At 35.9% G+C, this 20,913-nt stretch overlaps 1 protein-coding gene and 1 pseudogene across 15 annotated transcripts in view; one reads left to right on the top strand and one right to left on the bottom strand.

Annotated features, from left to right (window-relative positions):
• SRBD1 (S1 RNA binding domain 1) overlaps positions 1 to 20,913 on the top strand; it is a 226,676-nt gene that overhangs the window by 24,017 nt on the left and 181,746 nt on the right. For all 15 annotated transcript variants that reach the window (XM_045055088.1, XM_045055095.1, XM_045055090.1 and 12 more), the window contains 6 exons: positions 384 to 550; positions 4,133 to 4,250; positions 5,559 to 5,697; positions 10,237 to 10,333; positions 11,614 to 11,749; positions 20,005 to 20,108. In XM_045055088.1, coding sequence (XP_044911023.1) covers positions 384 to 550; positions 4,133 to 4,250; positions 5,559 to 5,697; positions 10,237 to 10,333; positions 11,614 to 11,749; positions 20,005 to 20,108 — 761 coding nt within the window. The remainder of the gene's footprint in view (positions 1 to 383; positions 551 to 4,132; positions 4,251 to 5,558; positions 5,698 to 10,236; positions 10,334 to 11,613; positions 11,750 to 20,004; positions 20,109 to 20,913) is intronic.
• Positions 3,821 to 3,925, bottom strand: LOC111559994 (annotated as a pseudogene).

The raw sequence follows: 20,913 nt of genomic DNA, 5'->3' as shown, positions 1-20,913 counted from the left end.
GAGTTGAGGTCAAGTGCTCTCAAGCCGCATGGCTGCTACATAATGAGAAGGTGTTGTTGGAGGAGATAGCCATAATGTTCCTGAGGCTTTCTATGGTGGAAGATGATGTTGGCTGGAATAAGAAAGAAACAAAAAAAAAAAAAAAAAAAAGAAAGAAAGAAAGAAAGAAACTCTTGTTTACAGAGTGGCTTTGATTGGATTTTATTGAATTAGTAAACTGACTATTTTATGGTTGCCAGTACATATGTGTATTTTTTTAAACCACAGCAAGTAGTTTCTAAGTGACTGGAGAACGATTATTTCATGCTATATTTAAACCATATGTTACAATATAGATGTGTAATTTTCAGAATTTTAAATAAATACGTATCCTTAATTTGCAGGTTTTATCTGAGAGAACTAATATTGAACTTTGGGTTTGTGCCAACATTATTCGTCTCTTTAATGACGATAACACAATTCCCTTCATTATACGGTATCGAAAAGAACTCATTAATAACCTTGATGCTGATTCCTTGAGAGAAGTTCGACAAACCCTAGAGGAGCTCCGGTAAGAAACCTGGGAAGGGATGAATGTACTGTGAGTGGAAAGAGAGCCCATGAGCCAGTGAGGAGAAACAGTGAGGAAGTGAATGGCAGTGTATTTCAGCAGTTATGCTGTTTTATTTTCTTGAATAGTCTGAATATAGTCATCTTCTGACAGAGAAAAGTCAGCTGTTTTCCTTATTTAGGTGTGCACTCCCTCTGCTGGAGTGTTTGCGCATAGCTTGAGTGCACATGGGGAGAAAGGAGCTTTGCATTAAAAGTGTGCACCTGAGAGTTTGACCTCATATTCTCTCAGAAATGACTGTGCATAATGGCAAAGGAAGGACACTTCTCCACAAAAGGAGAAAGGCACCTCTCCACAAAATACTTAATTACAAAGAAATAGAGTGCCTGCACCATGGAGAAACCCACAGATACTATCAAATGATCTAAAGTGATAAGTAATAGTACAAATGAAAAGTACATTTTAGTCTGAATCTTCAACAGCTTATTTAAAACTTCCCTCTTAAAACTATAAAATCCCTAAATGGAGAGATTTTTTGGCAGTATAGAGTTTGGTGGGAAATGTCTATTTCCTTTTTCTGTTCTTTTAAAGGGCATGGTAGTTTGATATTAATGGGTTTTACGTTTTGTGTGGTTATAGAATGAAAAGTACCCTTTAAAAAATTATTACTCTGGTCTTACTGTAATAACTCAGAAATAAGCATACAAAGACTATCAGATTAACTGTAATTTTTAGTAGAGTTTATTAAAACACTCTTCACCATTTCTGCATTTATTGCATGTCTCTTACATGCCAGCCACTGTGATATCAGTGGGTGTGTTCTTCAACTTTATGACAAGGTATATAGTCTTACCAGCAAGCCATTCTTAAAGTGCTAAAGGTTATTTTTACAACAAGCCTAATGACCTTCCTGTGATTTCAGGGGAATTTGCAACTCACTAGCATTTATTTCTACATCTTTTGTTGACTTTCTTTTAGTGCCAGGAGGATTAAAATGCTAATTGTGGAGAGTTACATTTCATTGAGAGGCAAATCAATTAGCCAACTCAGTGGTATAAATGACTAGTTAATCAGATTCAAGTCTTCTAGGACCAGGTTAGTATAATAAGGCATCAAGGGATATGAACTGGAGACCCAGACTTCTAACTGCTGCCCCTCTACTCCAGCAGATTACTGACATGCAAACCCAGTTTGACAGCTTGTCCTATTTTTTAAAAGAACCCTTAATCTGAGTTCTTGTGTAAAAAATTTCTGGGTCAAACAAAACCATCTACAGGCCACATGTAGAAGGCCAGTGGTTTATAAATTCTGAAGCTTTCTATTTAGGTGAAGGCAAGGTAATGAGGAAAATCTGAGGATTTGGGGATCTGAAGTTGGGGAAAGTGTCACAAACAAGCAAGAATAGTTTGTTTTAAAAATTAAAGGTATTCTAATAATATTTGGTTGTATGGGGAACAAATGGAAACTTTATGTGAAGATTATTATTATTTTTTCTTTATCTATAGAATAACTTCTGCAAAAGAGTTAATTCTCTGGGTATCTATTAATAGTGAAATATATTGAATATTAGTAGAAGAATAGTTCTCTGAGTGAGTGAGAGCATTGACTGGGGCTTGGAAGATCTTTTTATATTATATAGAGATTTGGTAACGAGTTATGGTCTTCATTTTTTTTAAGCTCAGCATTTTCTATTCCTGGAGCACTGCTTTTTCAATCTGTTAATTGCTACCAGTAAAGGAGTAGTGAAACTAATTTAATAGGTCATTACCACTTTAACAAAAATGAAATAAAGAATAGAAAACGTAAGACGCAGTTTATGTAGTAAAAGTAAATAGTGTTTTATGAAACTGTTTATCATACGTTTATGTAACTGTTTACTATATATATTTATATGATGTTTATGTAATTTTATTATGTATGAAATTATATATGTGTATATAATATATGCCAGATTGCAAAGTAAAAAATATGTTTTATTGATGGTCTCTGTTAAAAATGTGAATGAAAGAGGTTGATTATGGATAGTAAGAAAAACTTCCTGAATTTTCTCTAAAGATGCCTTTCCTCCTTTTTTATATGAAGACCAGTAGTTCATTGGCCTTTTGTCAAAATGACCCTGGTGGGCTTCAGCCCCTGAAAATAATCTTGGGTTACCAGGAATGTAAAAGATACATCGATTGTAATCAAAGAACTCATGTGCCTCCTCTTTAATTTACCATCTTCTCTCTTTTTTTTTTCTTTTTTCATAAGTAGATTTAATTTTTTTCCATCAACCATTTCTAATAATGTATATTGTCATCTAAATTTTTTCTATTATTTTAGCAATTTCAGTTGCTAAATATAATGATACGATTGTACATTCACAGTACAAAATCATCATAAAGTGGTGGAACAACTGTGCCTTTGCCCCTACCTGTACTTCGATTCCTGGTATCAGCTTTTTTCTCTGTGGTATCCTGGCTCTCTCCATTGGAGAACTGTGTTTAGAAACCAGTTATGGATGGGTGTTATGCATGCTGAGCCTGAGTGGTGATACCCAGTAGCAGTGAGCACATCTAGCACCCATAACTTGGTTTCTATGTACTATTCGTTTGATTGCAGGGCCGGGGCAGAGAAAGTAAAAGCCTGGAGTATCTTGTGCCAGAGAATAAGGAAGTACTCACAGAATGATGGGGACATGTCAAAAGAACACAGAAACTAGCTTGAAGAGGTTACTTCTGGTCAAATTTGGAACAATTTGAGCATCAAAATAAGTGTTAGTAATGGATTATAAAAAAAATCATGAGTCCATGGTGATATAAATAAGTGAATAAATTGAGAGTTTAGTAAGGAATGGAATAATTAAATAGTTTCAGAGCACCTCTCCACAAAATACTTAATTACAGAGAAATAGATTGCCTGCATTGTGGAGAAACCCACAGACACTATAAAATGATCTAAAGTGATAAGTAATAGTACAAATGAAAATTATTTGCTGCCTAACAGGATGTAGTGATAAGAACATGGCATTACTCTATTACAATATTCCTGGCCAGAGATAGACCATCTGAATCAAATTGTGAAGAAACATCAGAGAAACTCAAAAGTGTAGGACATTCTACAAAACAACTGGCCTGTAACATTCTAAAGGATCAAGGCTCTAAAAATCAAGGGGAGACTGAAATACGGTTTCTGCTTGAAGGAGACTGTAAACACATGGCAGTTACATACAACCCACTCTTAACTGAATTCACTATCATGGACATTATGGAAATACTTGGTGATACTTACATGAGGTCTGAGGATTAGAATATACTAATATATCAATACCCATTACCTGATTTTGATGGCTATATTGTACTACACTTGATCTTAGCCAAAAGGCCAAGAAGCGATTGATGGCTATATTGTTACATAGGAGGAGATTCTTGTTTATAGAAAACATACACTAAAGTATTTGGGTGAAGGTAACTTATCCTCAAATGGTTCAGAGGGCGAAAATGTTTTTATCTCCCCTACAACTTTGTTGTAAGTTTGAGACAGCTTCATAAAGGAAGTTTTGACATAGAAGTCTTGTATATTATGAAAGTTTTTTATTTTCAGGGCTGTTGCAAAGAAGGTTCATAGTACAATCCAAAAAATTAAGAAGGAGGGGAAGATGTCTGAGTGCTTGTTAAAAGCCTTACTGAACTGTAAAACTTTTGAAGAACTAGAACATGTGGTAAGAAACTCTTTTAATCTTTTAATATAATACCTACCTAAGTATATAATTATATGGATCTTTTTATAGTTATAAAAGATCTGGAAATAAAAAGCTAAAATCATCAGCCACCGTTATTTAATTCAATAAGGTGTTTATTCTTTATTCAATAAATATCTATCAAATGCTTTTTTGTGTTTTCTAAGATAGGTGATACACAGTCCTTGTCTCCAAGGCATTTCCAGTTAAGTGGGGGGCAAATGAAAGTAGGTTATGGAATTGAATTGGGAAGCCTAAGGGGGAATGCTGAGCTGGAGACCTTACTGTGAGCGTTTTCAGCATGTGGTTGGTATTTATAACCAGGAGAATGGAAGATTTCACTCAGGGAGAGTTTGTGGGTAAGCAGGTCAAGATAGACCATTGAGGAACACTAACTTTTGAAGCACGGGTGGAGGAAGGGTGAGCCGAAGACGGAGACATGGAAAGAATGGTCAGAGAAATAAGAGGAGAATCAGGAGATGATGACATCTTGGAAGACTAGGGAAGAGAGTCTTAGAAGGAGGTAACAATCAGCAGTTCAGTAAGTAAATGTAGCAGTGAGGATTGGCAAGGTGAGGACTGAAAGATGTATATTTGGTAATTAGGGGATCATTGTGGTTCTTTGGGTTATGACTTTCAGCAAGGTGTGTGGGCAGAGAAGTCTGATGGCTCAGGTTGAGGAGTGAATGTGCCTTAGGCAGTGGAAGCATTGTGTATTTGCAGCTTTTGGAGGAGCTCCCTTGGGTTGAGGAGAGGGCCTTACAGTTCTTTCTGTCCAGGCACTGAGGTTTTTTTTTTTTTTTTTTTAATAAATATTAAATATTTACTTAATATATAATGAGAGAGAAAGAGACAGAGTGCAAGCAGGGGAGGGGCAGAGAGAGACGGGGAGACACAGAATCTGAAGCAGGCTCCAGGCTCTGAGATGTCAGCACAGAGCCTGATGCGGGGCTCGAACTCATGGACCTCGAGATCATGATCTGAGCTGAAGTCAGATGCTTAACCGATTGAGCCACCCAGGTGCCCCTGGCACTGTTTTTGAGATGAGTGAATCCAAATAAATGCCTAATGTCAAGTGTGTAGAAAAGTATAAAGAATCAGATGAGGAACAACCATCTTTGTATAGCTAGTAGTCTCTGGTTAGTATTAATTTATCTCTGAAGGGTTGAGAAAAGGATGTCTTTAGCCTCCCCACCATGTCTTCTAATTGTGTGTTTTAATTTTAACTTTTGCTTTTTAACACTGAATGGTGTGGTGTATTTTCTGACTTTTTTTTTCCTCCCCCTGCAGTCAGCTCCATATAAAACTGGGAGCAAAGGCACTAAAGCCCAGAGAGCAAAGCAGTTGGGATTAGAAGGAGCAGCCAGGACACTGCTTGAGAATCCAGGGCAGCTCAATCTGCTATCTTACATTAAACCCAATGTAAAAGGTACCAGCTTTACTTCAAGAGATCATCCCTGTTTCTTTTTCCTTTTCTTTTTTTCCAAATTTGAAAACTATGTTAAAAAAATATTTCATTAAGTGATGACTATACAGAAGAATATTATAGCATATAAAGAATAAATAATTCTAGGGGCGCCTGGGTGGCGCAGTCAGTTAAGAGTCCGACTTCAGCCAGGTCACGATCTCGCGGTCTGTGAGTTTGAGCCCCGCGTCGGGCTCTGGGCTGATGGCTCAGAGCCTGGAGCCTGTTTCCGATTCTGTGTCTCCCTCTCTCTGCCCCTCCCCCGTTCATGCTCTGTCTCTCTCTGTCCCAAAAATAAATAAAAACGTTGAAAAAAAAAATTAAAAAAAAAAAAGAATAAATAATTCTAATAAAACAAATCCCCATATACCTCCTGCTTAGCCATCCAGCTTCTTCTTTTGATGAAGTGCCTGTTCTAGTCTTTTGCCCATTTTTATTTTGTGTTGTTGTTTCTCTTTTCTTATTAATTTATAAGTACTTTTTAAGATATTCTTTCTCAGTTATGTGTATTATAAATCTTATCTCCCAGTTTGTAACTTCTCTTTTCACTTTCTTTATGCTGTTTATTAAATAAAAAGAAAATAGAAGATCTTAATTTTATTGTAGTTGAATTATTAATCTTGTCAATTTTGCTAACCTTTTCTTTTACGATAATTGCTTTCTTTTCCTTTTTAAATAATTTTTTCACATCCCAGTGTTATAAAGAATGTCCTATATTATCTTTTAAAATACTCTGTTTCTAAAAAATTATTTAATTACAAAAGTTGTATGTATTCTTTAAAAAGAATTTCAATGATTCTGACATACATGAGTTATAAAGTGAAGGCCTGCTTCCACACTTCTACTCTCCAGGTGTAAAGTTTCTTTTTTCTGAAGTGTATCTTCCTCTCCTTTTGTGTGTGTGTGCACACAAGAGAGAATGAGATGGGAAGAGGGTAAGAGAGAGAATTCTAAGAAAAACCCAAGGAAAGTGACAACTGATGCATGTCAGGATACATTGATTTTATTGACAAAATAAACCCTAGAGTGAGAGCTCTGAGTAAGCACGGCTTTTTTTGGGGAGTGCTCTGACAGGATGGGATGGGGAGATTGGTGCTCTCCTAATTCCTGCACTCATTCTAGTTTCTTTGGCCTTCTGTTGATTCTTTAGGCTGGGAGACTTAATTGTCTATAGGGGGCAGTCTCTGATAAGAAATTCCACAGTATGTACTACTACACTGTAGAGAATCCTAGCATACTGTAACCTGTGTTCCTTTTAAACAATTCAGCAGTGTGAGTTTGTTATTAAAAAATTAAGGATGAATGTCTGTAAAACTCCATGTCTGTTCACATACAAATACACTTATCTTAATCTCTGAGTTTTGAAAAAGACAATAATTAAAAGAAAAAGCAAATTAGTATTATTTGTGTTTAGAGATGGGTTGAAATGAGTAAAACTGAAGTTTGTTTAATTTTTTTTTTTATTTTTTAATGTTTATTTATTTCTGAGACAGAGAGAGACAGAGCATGAGTGGGGGAGGGGCAGAGAGAGAGGGAGACACAGAATCTGAAGCAGGCTCCAGGCTCTGAGATGTCAGCACAAAGCCTGACACGGGGCTTGAACTCACGGACCATGAGATCACGACCTGAGCCGAAGTCGGACGCTTAACCGACTGAGCCACCCGGGTGCCCCCCTGTTTACTTTTTTAATGTGTGTTTTTTAGTTAGATTTTCAAATGATTGCAAATTTAATGTTTTAATAGTAGCTGAGACTGTATAGACAAGCATGAAGGTCAGCCACAGTGGGAACTTTCTTGGCCGGTGATAGTAGGTTTTCTTAGAGTCAAATGTTGGAGTTTTCGGAATATCAGATGCATAAAGTTTTGTTGTCTGTTCTTATTTTTCTCTTATGGTCGATTTCTTTTCCTTTCACCTCCTTTGGAACAAAGTTTACCTTAGTTCACTCATATACTGAATTCCTACTGGATAGGTTTGATAACTGTATCTCTGAGTGGCTATATGTAGTGATGCTCATGGACTACATGGTGATGACACTTGGTGATACTTCTGATAATGCGTATCGGTCAAGGCTTATTGCAGCTAAGGTAGTATTAGCACATGTATTGGACTTCCTGTTTGCTTTATTCCCTTTTTCTTTCACTCTTATCATAAATGTCAAAGAATTACAATTAATTCCAAACAATCTAGGTACTGGTTTTTAAAGTTCGCTTGGAGTGTTCTTTTCTTTGCACTTTTAGGTTATCTACAGACTCATGATCACCCTCAGATCTCTTATTGTTTCTCTAAAGAAGTATTTTCATCATTCCCATCATTTCTCAAAGAAATGTCTAAGAAACCAGATATTTCAGTGTGAAGTAGAAGACACTTCTTGCCACAGACCAACAAGAATTTGATCTGAATCAGAAACATATAGATGCCACAAATGGAATACATCCTAGAATTTCCAGAATATCCCTGTTTTGTTTATGAAGAGAAGTAGCTGATTGCTCTGTTGTACAGAAGAGGTAGCCTTAGTGCAGATAAAGTGAAAGAAATGTTGGTCCTTCAGTTTTTGTTACATTTGTGGAGCTTTGAAGAATCTGTGGCTGGAAAGCTTTCACTACAAGAAAGGAAATAAGATTTTTGGCTCCTGTAGTCCTTATTTTCTCCTGATTTCATTGAGGTGCTAAACTTTGTGGACTTACATTATTCTTGGCTGTATTAAGCCCCAATGACCGAGTCTTTCTGATGGAAGAAGGTGCTTTTTCAAACACACAAGACTCTTTTCCAGTCTTTTCTCTTGAGAGGGCTTATGTAATTTGGATGAGTCCAGTGATTGATAATTTCTACCTCCCACTAAGAACCACTGCTCTAAGAGTTCAAGGCACCTCCCCAGCAGTGTTGGTTTTTTTTTTTTTTTTTTTTTCCTTAAACTTGAATGAGTATCAGAATTATCTGGGATGCTCTGTAACACAAAAGTCCCAAAGCCTAGGAATCTGTGTTTGTAACAAGTACCTAGTGTGATTGTATTCTGGGGTCCTTAGACTATAAAAACATTGCTCTAGAGCTCTAGCATAATTTTAATTATATAAGATTTATTAATTATAAAAAGTTTACAAATTGTGTTCACCCAAAATGATGGGGGCTTTTCAGAGGTCTTTTGTTATAATAGCAAAATCTATAACTTCCTCTTTCTGTTCTCTCTCATCGATGGTTGTTATTGGAGGTGGGTTCCATCTTCACTTTTCATTTATCACCCTGGTATTCTCATTAAACTTTGTGTAATGATGCTGTGAGGTGCTTTGGGACTCCAGGAGTTAGTGCATAGTGACTGGTTTTCTAAGATGAAGACTGATCTAGGGAGATAGCTCACCAAGAACAGACATTTATTGACTGCTTACTGTATGTCACAGCTGTTCTAGGTCCTTTACATATACAGCCTTCTACTTCTCAAAGGTAATTCACTCCTGAAAATCCCCTCATGGGGAAATTCTCTTAAAATGTAAACAGAATTTGTATTAACTTTAATCGTTAAATTCCTTTAAAATAAATGTAGTTACTCAAGATTAGTTATAACAAAACTCAACAACGCATTTCTCTTTATTAATGACTCCATAAGTCTGTCCTCCTGTTCTCTTCGTCTTTTGTACCTATTACTCATTAAAATTATGCTCTCAGAAAAACCTACTTATGATACTTAGTGCTTGTGTAACTCAAGCTTTAATGCAAGAAAAAAAAGAAGCTTTAATGGAGACAGAACAATTAAGATAGAAGAAACGGAAGAAGGCAATGCAGATGATTTCTCTCAATGTATATAGAAATTGATATCACAGGGGCTATAATGTTCAAGAGTCACTGCTATAAATTAGCAAACCGGAAGCACTTAGAAAGAACATAACGCACCATTGGTAGACAGTTCAACTATGAAATAGATGAACAATCACAAATAGCTCTTGTTTTGTGCTCCTGAGATTTGAGAAATTCAAGTGGGTCATTAAAAATGTGAGTAAACGCCTCAGAAGTCAAAATAGGAATATTAATAAAATTACTATTTGTAAAGGATAATTTTTCTAAGTGGTATGAAATGGTATATCTTAGGTTATGACTCTGTTAATACATATTTCCCATAATACATTTAACCTCTGTAAATACTTTGTGAAGTAGGTACTATTATTTTTGCATTTTTATAGGAAACTGAGGCAGAGAGGTCAAGTTACTTGCCCAAAGTCAGACATTTGGTAAGTAGTGAACTAGGATTAGACCAGGCAGATGGTTCTAGAGTTGCATTTTTCACCATTAGGTTATATGGTATGTAAAGGTCCTGTATTCTTGCTTTGGAGACTTGTTACTTTTTTTTCAGAGGTAAACTGGTCAGTGCTATGATACTTTTCTGTCTTAAGTTTTTCCGTTTAAGGGTTTATTTTGACTGGAATAAATTTATTGTGATTTAATTATAGATTTAAAAAAAAAAAAAACCAATCTGTAGTTCTTGCTTTTGTTTTCCCTCTTACCCATTTCTTAAAGGACTTTCAGCACTCCAGGATATTGAAACGGGAGTGCAGCATATTTTAGCAGACATGATTGCTAAAGACAAAGACACGCTTGACTTCATTCGGAAATTGTGAGTAACTCTTTTATAGAGTTCTCTGCTTTGTGGACTCATGCTGGTAAGGGTCATATGGTTAGTGCTAACACCAGTGTTCATTAAAAACTTTATTTTTGGACTGTTTTTTGGTAGCAGAACTCTTTGTTCAAGCAGCAGAGCCCTAATACATAAAACAGATAAAAGTAAAGTTGCTTTAATTGAATTCTAGGCAGGGCGCCTGGAACTCTGCCTGCTCATCCTCCTTACACTGAAACCCCTCAATGGAGGGCTGTGAGGAACAGTTTAAAAACTATTGCGTGGTTACACAGCGTGTGCTAGAGAGATCCATGTTCATTTAGAGCGGGTGGCATGCTTTGTGAACATATGTGATGTGTGTACTATACATGTATTATATAATATCATTTAACTTTAATATCAGGTAAAGATAAAAGTGTTGACCTCAAAATGAATTTCAGCTGATGGAGAGAGCAGCTTATCCATGGTATCACAGTCCCAATTTATAAGAGATTAAAACCTCATGACCTAAGCCCTACTTGGACCTTTGGATTTTATGCCTCATTAAAAAACGATATCTCAAAACCCTGTTTTAATATATTTTTCAGCTGTGTATCAGCAGACAAGACAGGGTTTTCCAGCAAGAACCTTTATGCTCTTACTCTGTCTCCACATCCCTGGCTGAGTGAGGTGTGCAGAGGAGAGGAAGGGGGAGATGAACCTGTTGACTACCATCGCTTGTCAGGGTTTTTGTTAATCCAAGGGAGAGAACTTTCCTATTTCCTCAGTGGCCCTAGTAAGAATGAGTCAGAGAAGGAGAACCGCCCGGATTTTAATTGTGTTTTTGTAAGTAATTACACTGCTGAATTTGGCCTGTCATTGGAAGCTGTCCCACCACATCCTCTTGTTTCCCTTCTTTTTAGCTTTTACTGGGCTCTGACTGCTTCACTCAGTGGTTAGGAAAGATATCTAGACTAGAATTACTGATCTGGTATCTGTAGATACCACATGGTATCTGAACTGACATAGGCATTTTATAGGAGGATTGATATAGACATAGCTCTGGAGGACCTATGCTAGCATGAATGGGCAGAGTCCTCTTTTGATGGGTCAGTACATTTTTATAGTTGGGCATCATTTAAAAATTTTTCATTTGGTAATGGCTTAAGTTTTTGCTAACGTTATTTCCATAAAAGGTGTTTCTTTACTAAGGCATAGTAATAACTATACCTTAACTTTTTTTTGTTAATTTTACATTAATAAAATGTATTTGCTTGTTTTGTGCATATTTATCTGAACAGGTGCCAAAATAGGTATATTTGCATCCAGTCATCTCTGGCGAAGGTGTCCTCAAAAAAAGTAAATGAGAAAGACGTTGATAAGTTTCTGCTCTACCAGAATTTTTCGTGCAACATAAGAAACATCCAACATCATCAGGTAAATAAGGAAACTGCTTATCCTTGCTGATAGTAATAATAATGATGATACTTTGAATTTGCCTACTACTTTGGTTTTTAAGGAATTAAAGTTTTTAAGGCAACCATTTTTTTTTCATATAAATTCTTATAATATTGTCATATCCTTCCCATTTCAAAATGGGGTAACTCAAGACCCAGAAAAGTTGCTAACATTGAGAATTATTAGTAGGGCTGACAATACACTACTTCAGATGTTTTGACTTCTGGCTGGTGATCTTTTGTATTAGACTTTGCTTCTCAGTGTGCTTGGATTTGAGCTCAATTCTGGATCTTTTTCATATGACATACAAATTAGAGGTATTCTGATTTAGAATAAAGTGTGAGAGATCTCACTTAGTTGTATAAACATAGTTGTTTTATCTCAGTGTTTTAATTTCATTTTTCAGTTTACTGATTTTTTTTTCCTAATTGTAGTCATAGGTTGTCTCTACAGTGTATAAAGTGGCTTTTATGTCACACAGGGGAAAAAAAGATTATTTACAAACTGAAAATTTTAATTACTGTTTTTTACCTATGTAGCTACTTTTACCAGTGTTCTTTATTTCTTTGCATACTTTTGAGTTATTGTCCAGTGTCTTTTCATTTCTGCCTAAAGTAATTCCTGTAACAATTAAATGTAGGGCTGGTCTATTAGTGACAGACTCCTTCAGTTTTTGTTCATCTGTAAGGTCTTAATTTCTCTTTCTTTTTTAAAATATATTTTTAATTGTGATAAAATACATGTAACATATGTGTTTAACTTATAATCTTACCATCCTGGTTTTTTTTTTTAACTTTTTTTTTTTAATGTTTATTTAGTTTTGAGACAGAGACAGAGCATGAACGGGGGAGGGTCAGAGAGAGAGGGAGACACAGTATTCGAAGCAGGCTCCAGGCTCCAAGCTGTCAGCACAGAGCAAGATGCAGGGCTCGAACTCACGGACCATGAGATCATGACCTGAGCCAAAGTCGAAAGCTCAACCGACTCAGCCACCCAGGCGCCCCATTTACCATCCTGTTTTTATTTATTTTTTATTTATTTTATTTATTTTTTTTACCATCCTGTTTTTAAATGTACAGTTCAGTATTGTTAAGTATATTCACATTGTTGTACAGCCAATCTCCAGAACTTTTTCAGGATATAGAATTCGTGGTTGATATTTTTTTTTCAGCAGTTTGAATTTATCATCCCACCGTCTTGTGGCTTCCATGGTTTTGATGAAGAATCAGCTGTTGATCTTACTGAATCTTTAACACATAATGAATTACTTCTCTTCTTCGAGGATTCTCTGGCTTTAGGTTTGGACAGTTTGATTATAATGTGTCTCACTGTGGATCTCTTTGAGTTTATCCCTCTTGGGATTTATTATGATTCTTGGGTGTGTTGATGAATGTTTTTTTATCAAAACTGGGAAATTTGGGGCCATTATTTCTTCAAATATTCTTTCTGCCTCTCTCTTCTCTTCTGGGTCTCCTGTTATATGTATGTTGGTATACTTGATGGTGTCCCATAGGTCTCTCAGACTCTGTTTATTTGTTTATTTTTCTTCTCAGACTTCATAAATCACAATTGACCTGTCTTCAAGTTTGCTGATGAAATTCTGCTTCCGCTTGCTCAAATTAACTATTGAACCCTTTTAGTAAATTTTTCATTTCAGTCATTGTAGTTCTTGGCTCAGAATTTCTGTTTGGTTTCTTCTTATAATTCTCAACTCTATTTATATTCTGTTTTTGTTGAGACTGCATTCTCTTAATTCCCTTTAGGTCTCTGTCCATGATTTCCTTGAACTTGGAGCATATTTAAAACAGTGGTCTAATTAAGACTAATGTCTGAGCTTCTTCAAGGATAGTTTCTGTCAGTTTCTTTTTTTTTCCCCTGTAAATGGGTCATACTTTACTGTTTCTTTGTATGCCTTGTGGTTTTATGTTAAAAACTTGACATTCTGAGTGTTATACATTGCCAACACTGAAAATCAGATCTTCCCCCCACCCCCATCCTTGGCATATGTTGCTGCTACCTTTGGTGGGGAGGTTTGTTGTTGTTGTTGTTGTTTTTTTTTTGTTTAGTGCCTTCTGAATTATTTTTGAAACATCTGTATTCATCTTTGTCATGTGTGACCACTGACATTTCTTCCATTAGCTTTGTGGACAGCTAGTTATTTGACAGAGGTTTTCTTAATGCCTGGAGCCAAAACAAAAAACAAACTCTCCCCAGTTCTTGCAGATTGGCTGTGTGTGGGTAGTCCTTCAACATTGGCCTAGAAAGGCTGTTTACACCTCTGCCTTAGCTTTCACTTCCTGTTTGCACGGAGCCCAAAGGTCCGTCAAAGGTGAAAGCTTGGGGCGCCTGGGTGGCGCAGTCGGTTAAGCGTCCGATTTCAGCCAGGTCACGATCTCGCGGTCCGTGAGTTCGAGCCCCGCGTCAGGCTCTGGGCTGATGGCTCAGAGCCTGGAGCCTGTTTCCGATTCTGTGTCTCCCTCTCTCTGACCCTCCCCCATTCATGCTGTGTCTCTCTCTGTCCCAAAAATAAATAAACGTTGAAAAAAAAATTAAAAAAAAAAAAAAAAAAAGGTGAAAGCTTAAGGTCTTTTCAGAGTGTGTGTCTTGTCCCAAGCATGCACGCAGACTCCCGGATTCTCTAATCTATGCAGGAACTTTACAAAGACTCTTTCCCCTTTAGTATCTAATTTTCAAGCCTCTTTTTCATTGAGGTTTTTTTCACGTTTGTTAGTTGCCCTGACTGTAATCCCTACATCTACTGTTAGCCCTCACCCCTCAACACTGTGGCACAATTATTTGCCTTTAAATACTTCTAACAAATGCCACTCAGGAAATGGCTTCTGTCCTGGGGAAGCTCTGAGGCAAAACAAAGGCCAGCCCTTGAGTCTGTCCTTCAGGGAGCCATCAAACGGGTCAAAACACAAGATCACAAATTTTTGAGAATATGATCCATGTCGCTCCCTCTGGCTCTAGCAACCTGCCCTAGGAATGAGGCTGTTATCTTCATGGCCGCTGCTCATCTACAGAGCAGAGGAGAGCAAATGGTAAGTTCAAAGTGCTCTTTTACCAAGGTTCTGTGGCTTCTTGTTTCTTTAAGTGTTCCTCTGGTTGTTATAAGCTTTTTACTAGGGTCCAGAGTTCTGAAAAAGTTGATTCTGACAGTTTTTGCTAGCTTATTACTGTTGTAGTAGGATGGACTTTTGGAGTTCCCTACTCTACCATGTTAGTGATGTCTTATGTAACAGCATCTTTAAAGTGTGATATGTAGTCCCCTTGCTCTATTCCAAAACCAGAATGTGGCTTTAACATTATAAAGTGTTCTTCTTTACCTCATTTAATGGTTTTTAGCTTAAAGTCTACATTGGTATCAGGATTGCAACCTGTATTTTCTTTCTTTTTAAAAAATTTTTTAATGTTTATTTATTGTTGAGCAAGAGAGAAGGAGGGACAGAGAGAGAGAGAGGGAGACAGAGGATCTGAGACAGACTCTGCACTGACGCAGGGAGCCTGATGTAGGGTTTGAGCTCACAAACTGCGAGATCATGACCTGAGCTGAAGTCAGACACTCAACCAACTGAGCCACCCAGGCTCCCCGCAACCTGTATTTTCTTAATGGATATTGATTCCATTTTAATCTTAGCCCTACAGTTATATGAAATGCCTGGCCTTAGTCCTTTTGCCAAAACTTTCCAGTCCTCTTTTGGGTGAAGCTTATTCTCTAGTCGAATAGAGAGTTGGCAAAGTTTTTCTGTACAGGACCAGAGAATAAATGTTTTAGATTTTCTGAGCCAGGTGGGTTTTCTGGCAATTACACAGCTGTCATCGCAGCATGAAAGCGGTCATAGATAATACACAAACGAGTGAGCATGGTTGTGTTTTAATAAAATTCTATTTATGAAAACAGGTGTTCATCTGGATTTGTCCCATGGACCATAGTTTACTGACCACTACTCTTCTGTATTTTTCAAGGATGGTATATATGAACAGTATTTTCTGAGTTCTAACACATTCACAATTGTTTCCTATGGGCTTGATACATGGACAGCTTGGATCAGTATATTTTTTGTTTTCACTTTCTTCCCTTAACTTTCTTAAATATGTTGCTCCGCTGTTGTCTTGCTTTGTATGTTGGTTTAGAGAAATCAGATGGCAATCTAGTTCTGGTTCCTAGAAATGCCATAGATGTAGGTCCTATGTTATTTTATTTTCTTTATTAAGGTTTTATTTTATTTTATTTATTTATTTTTAATTTTTATTTATCTTTGAGACAGAGAGAGAGAGAGAGAGAGTGACAGAGCGCAAGCAGGGGAAGGACAGAGAGAGAGGGAGACACAGAATCCAAAGCAGGTTCCAGGCTCTGAGCTGTCAGCGCAGAGCCTGACATGGGACTCAAACTCACAAACCACAAGATCATGACCTGAGTGAAGCTGGACGCTTAACTGACTGAGCCCCCCAGGCGCTCCTTATTTTATTTTTAAATGGTTATGTATTTATTTTGAGAGAGAGTGATTGCATGTGAGTGGGGGAGGATCAGGGAGAGAAGGAGAGAGGGAGAGAGAGAATTCCAAGCAGAATCTGATGCAGGGCTCTATCTCACCACGGTGAGATGATGACCTGAGCTAAAATCAAGAGTTGGGTATTTAACTGACTGAGCCAGTCAGGTGTCCCTCTTTATTAAGGTTTTATAGGAAGATGAGGGGGAGATTTGGAATCAAGAGATTGCCAGTTTCTCCAAACTTGGAAGTGCTCACTATAAACATTTTTAAAATTGAGTTTTTTCTTCCATCTGCATTTTACTGTTAAAATAGAGGATAATGAAAAGATTAGAGTACATTACTTTTTGTGGGATATTTCTCATCATAACAGCTGTTAATTTTTGTAACTTAGGATGATACAGATGTGAAAAGGTGTTTTTTTTGGTGTAAGGTAACATGGAGATTATCCTACAAATTTTTCTTGAACACTTATTTTATATCAGTTCCTACTTGGAGTGTAGAGGTGACATGGTCTTTGCTCTTGTTGTAAGTATTATTTATATGTTCTAGATCTAACTCTTCTTTGTGATAACTGATTTGCAAACCTTTTCTTCCATGTTACGTGTTCTCTTTTCACTTTCTTTTTTATTTTTAATTTTTTTAATGTTTATTTATTTTTGAGAGAGACAGCATGAGTGGGGAGGGGCAGGGAGAGGGAGACACAGAATCCGAAATAGACTCCAGGCTCTGAGTGTCAGCACAGAGCCCCACGTGGGGCCCTAGCCCACGAACCGCAAGATCATGACCTGAGCCGAAGTTGGACGCTTAACTGACTGGCCACCCAGGCGCCCCTCTTTTCACTTTCTTAATTGTATCCTTTGAGGTATAATGTTATTGAGTCCAGTCTATTTACTTTTTTCCTTTAGTGATTGTTCATGTAGTATTATATCTAAAACCTTACCTAATTCATGGTCACAAGGATTTTCTCTTATATTTTCTTCTAAGAGTTTTATAGTTTTAGTTCTTATGTTAAGGTCTAAGGTCAGTTTTGAACAATTTTTGTGTATGATGTGAGGAAGGCAACCAGCTTCATTTTTTTTTGCAGTCAAATACCGTACCCCTGTAGCTTCATTCTTTTGAACATAGCTATCCAGTTGTCTGGGCGTCACTTGTTGAAAAGACTGTATTTTCCCCAATGAACTGTCTTGGCATCCTTGTTGAAAATCAGTTAATTCTGGGCATATGCATTTATTTCTAAACTCTTTTAATTTTATTCTACTAAGCTATGTATCTATCCTTATGCCTGTACCACACAGTTGTGATTACTGTTAGCTTTGTAATAAGTTTTGAAATCAGAAGGTGGGAGTCCTCCAACTTTGTCCTTCTTTTTCAAGATTGACTCTGGGTTGCTTGAACTTCTATATGAATTGTGGAATTAGTTTGTCAGTTTCTGGAGAGAAGCTAGCTGGAATTTGATAGGTGTGCATTGAATTTGTAAATCAATTTGGGGAGTATTGCCATCTTAGCAATATTAAGCCTCTGGTTCATGAACATGGGATGTTTTTCCATTTCTTCAATTTCTTTTAACAATGTTTTGTAGTTCTCAGAGTTTACGTTTTGCATGTCCTTTGTTAAATTTATTCCTAAGTATTTTATTCCTTTTGTTGCTATGGTAAATGGAATTAAAAAAAATACTTTCAGAATGCTTACTGCTAGTGTGTAGAAAGTGATTATCCTGAAATCCTGCTGAACTCTTTTTTAGTTCTGATAGCTTTATGGTGAATCCCTTAGGGTTTTCCATATATAAGATCATATTATCTGCAAATAGATATATTTCTTTCTTTTCAATTTAGGTGTCTTCTTTTTCTTTTTCTTGCCTAATTACTCTGGCTAGACCCTCCAGTACAATGTTGAAAATAGAAGTGGCAAGAGTAGACCCTTGTAATCTTAGAGGGAAGGCATCCAGTCTTTCACCATTAAATATGATGTTATCTGTGGAGTTTTTGTATGTGATTTTTATAGCATTGAAGAAGTTGCCTTCTATTTCTAATTTGTAGAGTGTTTTTATCATGAACAAAGCTGGAATTTTGTCAGATATTCTTTCTGGATATATTATGTAAGAAGATAATTGTGTAATTTTTGTTTTTTATTTTATGGGTATCATGTATTATGCTAGTTGATTTTTGGGTGTTAAAGCAACTTTGCATTCCTGGAATAAATCCCTTTTGATCCTGGTGTGTAATCCTTTTTATATATTTATGAATTTGGTTTACTACTTTTTTATTGAGTATTTTCATGTCTATATTCATAAGAGATAATGATCTTAATTTTTTTCTTGCAATGTTCTTGTCTGGTTTGGGTATCAGGGTAAATAGAGTTGGGAAGTTTTCTATGGTATATTTTGGAAGGGTTTGTGAAGAATTGGTATTAATTCTTTAAATGTTTGGTCGAATTCTGTGGTGAAGCTATTTGGGCCTGGACATTTTCTTGTGGGAAAATTTTAAATTACTAATTCAGTCTTCTTTACTTAATTTAGATCTTTTTGGATTTTCTGTTTTTATTTTATTGTTTAGCAGTCTGTCTTTTTAAGAATTTTTTTCATTTTATTTATGTGATGTAATTTGACATGCAGTTGTTCATAGTATTCTGTTATGATCTTTTTTATTTCTCTAATTTCAATAGTAATGGCCCCTCTTATTTTTGATTTTGGTAATTGGAATGCTTCCTCCCTTTTTTCTTGGTCTAATAAAAGGTTTGTTAATTATGTGACATTTTCAGAGAACCAACTTTTGGTATTGCTAGCATTATTTTCTATTATTTTTCTGTTCTCTTTTTATTTTCCCTCTATATTACTTCCTTTCTTCTACTTGCTTTAGGTTTGTTTGCTCTTCTTTATTTTATTTTTTTTTTTAATTTTTTAATGTTTATTTTTGAGAGAGAGAGACAGCATGAGCAGGGAGGGGCAGAGAGAGAGGGAGACACAGAGTCTGAAACAGGCTCCAGGCTCTGAGCTGTCAGCACAGAGCCTGATATGGGGCTTGAACTCACGAACCATGAGATCATGACCTGAGCCGAAGTTGGATTCTCAACCTACTGAGCCACCCAGGTGCCCCTGTTTGCTCTTCTTTAAAGGAGTGTTTTTAATATATTTTAAGACAATTGCTCTTTTAATACATTCATTAAGAGATAGCTTGAACTGAATTTAAATTTTTCCTTCATTTGTAATCTTTGTTATTTGGGACAGAGTAGTCTTAGAAAAATTATTATGTAAAATGAAGAAAATACATACCTCACTGGTGGCTTTGAAAATTAAGTGAGGTAAGTATTTAAAGTGTTTAGATGGACTTGACAATTAGTAAATGCTAAATAAATGGTGACAGTTAGTAATTACCATTCCACATGGGAATTTGCGTGTTTGTAAATCTCAGCCATAAATTTTCACAAATGTGAAAAATATATTTTTTAACTCCAGATGATCAAAAATTTTCAATTAATCAAATCTGAAATGAGATTCTTAGATCACCAAAGTCTCTTTCTGTGAATGTCATAGGCTTTATACCAGTATTTTATTAAAATAATTTTTTTTTAAATATAAAGAAGTGATTATTTTTAAATACATTTTGGTAAATAAATGAATGAAAAATTCATGTAGCTCTAGACTGGATAACTGCTCTTTTATTTCACAAATGTTGACTGATTAAATTGACCATTTATATATTTTGTGGATCATCAGTCTTTGCCATATATGTTTGTATTCAGATCCTGGCAATTAACCGTGGGGAAAATTTGAAGATACTGACTGTTAAGGTCAACATTTCTGATGGTGTGAAGAATGAATTCTGTAGATGGTGCATCCAAAACAGGTCTGTTTAGATTTTTAAAGAATTTCTTTTCTAAAATAAATATAAATGTTGTGTATGTTTAAATAGGAAACAGGATGTATTGAGTATTTAAATAAATTATTCATATTACTTATCTCTAGGGAGAGGGATTTTTACTGAGTACTTTTTTGTACTGTTGGAATCTTATAATAAGAGTGTTTTCTCTTATGAAAAGCTAAATTAACAAAAACATGCTGTATATGACAGATCTGAAATGTTTTGATCATTAAGGATAATTGAAGCAAAAATATAATTTGTCAGATATTATAATATAAATCTCTAAAGCTATATATGCAGTTTACCTAAAATATTTTGCACAGTAAAGATGATTGCAGTTAACATTAAATTTATTGGAAATTTCAGAGAAATGTCTAAGCTTATGTAACTTTTTACTATCTTTTTTCATTTGTTAACAGAACCTTTTAAAATTGCACCATATGTTTGTATAGAACTTCTAACTTTTAGTTTTCCCTTTTCAGAGTGTATTTGATCCTTATAACAATCTGGTTCGTTGGTAGAGCAGATTTGTAGCTGCCATTTTGTGAGTGAGAAAACTGATACAAAGGTCAAGAAGATTGCCTGGCAGTTAGGATATGTAGTTCTGTGTAACCTTAAGTTAGGGAGATTGCTGGGAAAGCTATTTGAAGAGTCGGATGAATTTTTCTTTGAGAGGAACCAGTACTGTGTACTTTAGAAATTAGCTCTCTCATCCAACATAGTACTTTCATCAATTCATTGGAAGCCGCTTTGCCAAAAACCAGTTCCATGAAGGATTAACTTGCTTAAT

This window comes from Felis catus, chromosome A3 (genome assembly GCF_018350175.1).
Source record: "Felis catus isolate Fca126 chromosome A3, F.catus_Fca126_mat1.0, whole genome shotgun sequence".
NCBI lineage: Eukaryota > Metazoa > Chordata > Mammalia > Carnivora > Felidae > Felis > Felis catus.
This window is presented reverse-complemented; position numbering and strand designations above follow the sequence as displayed.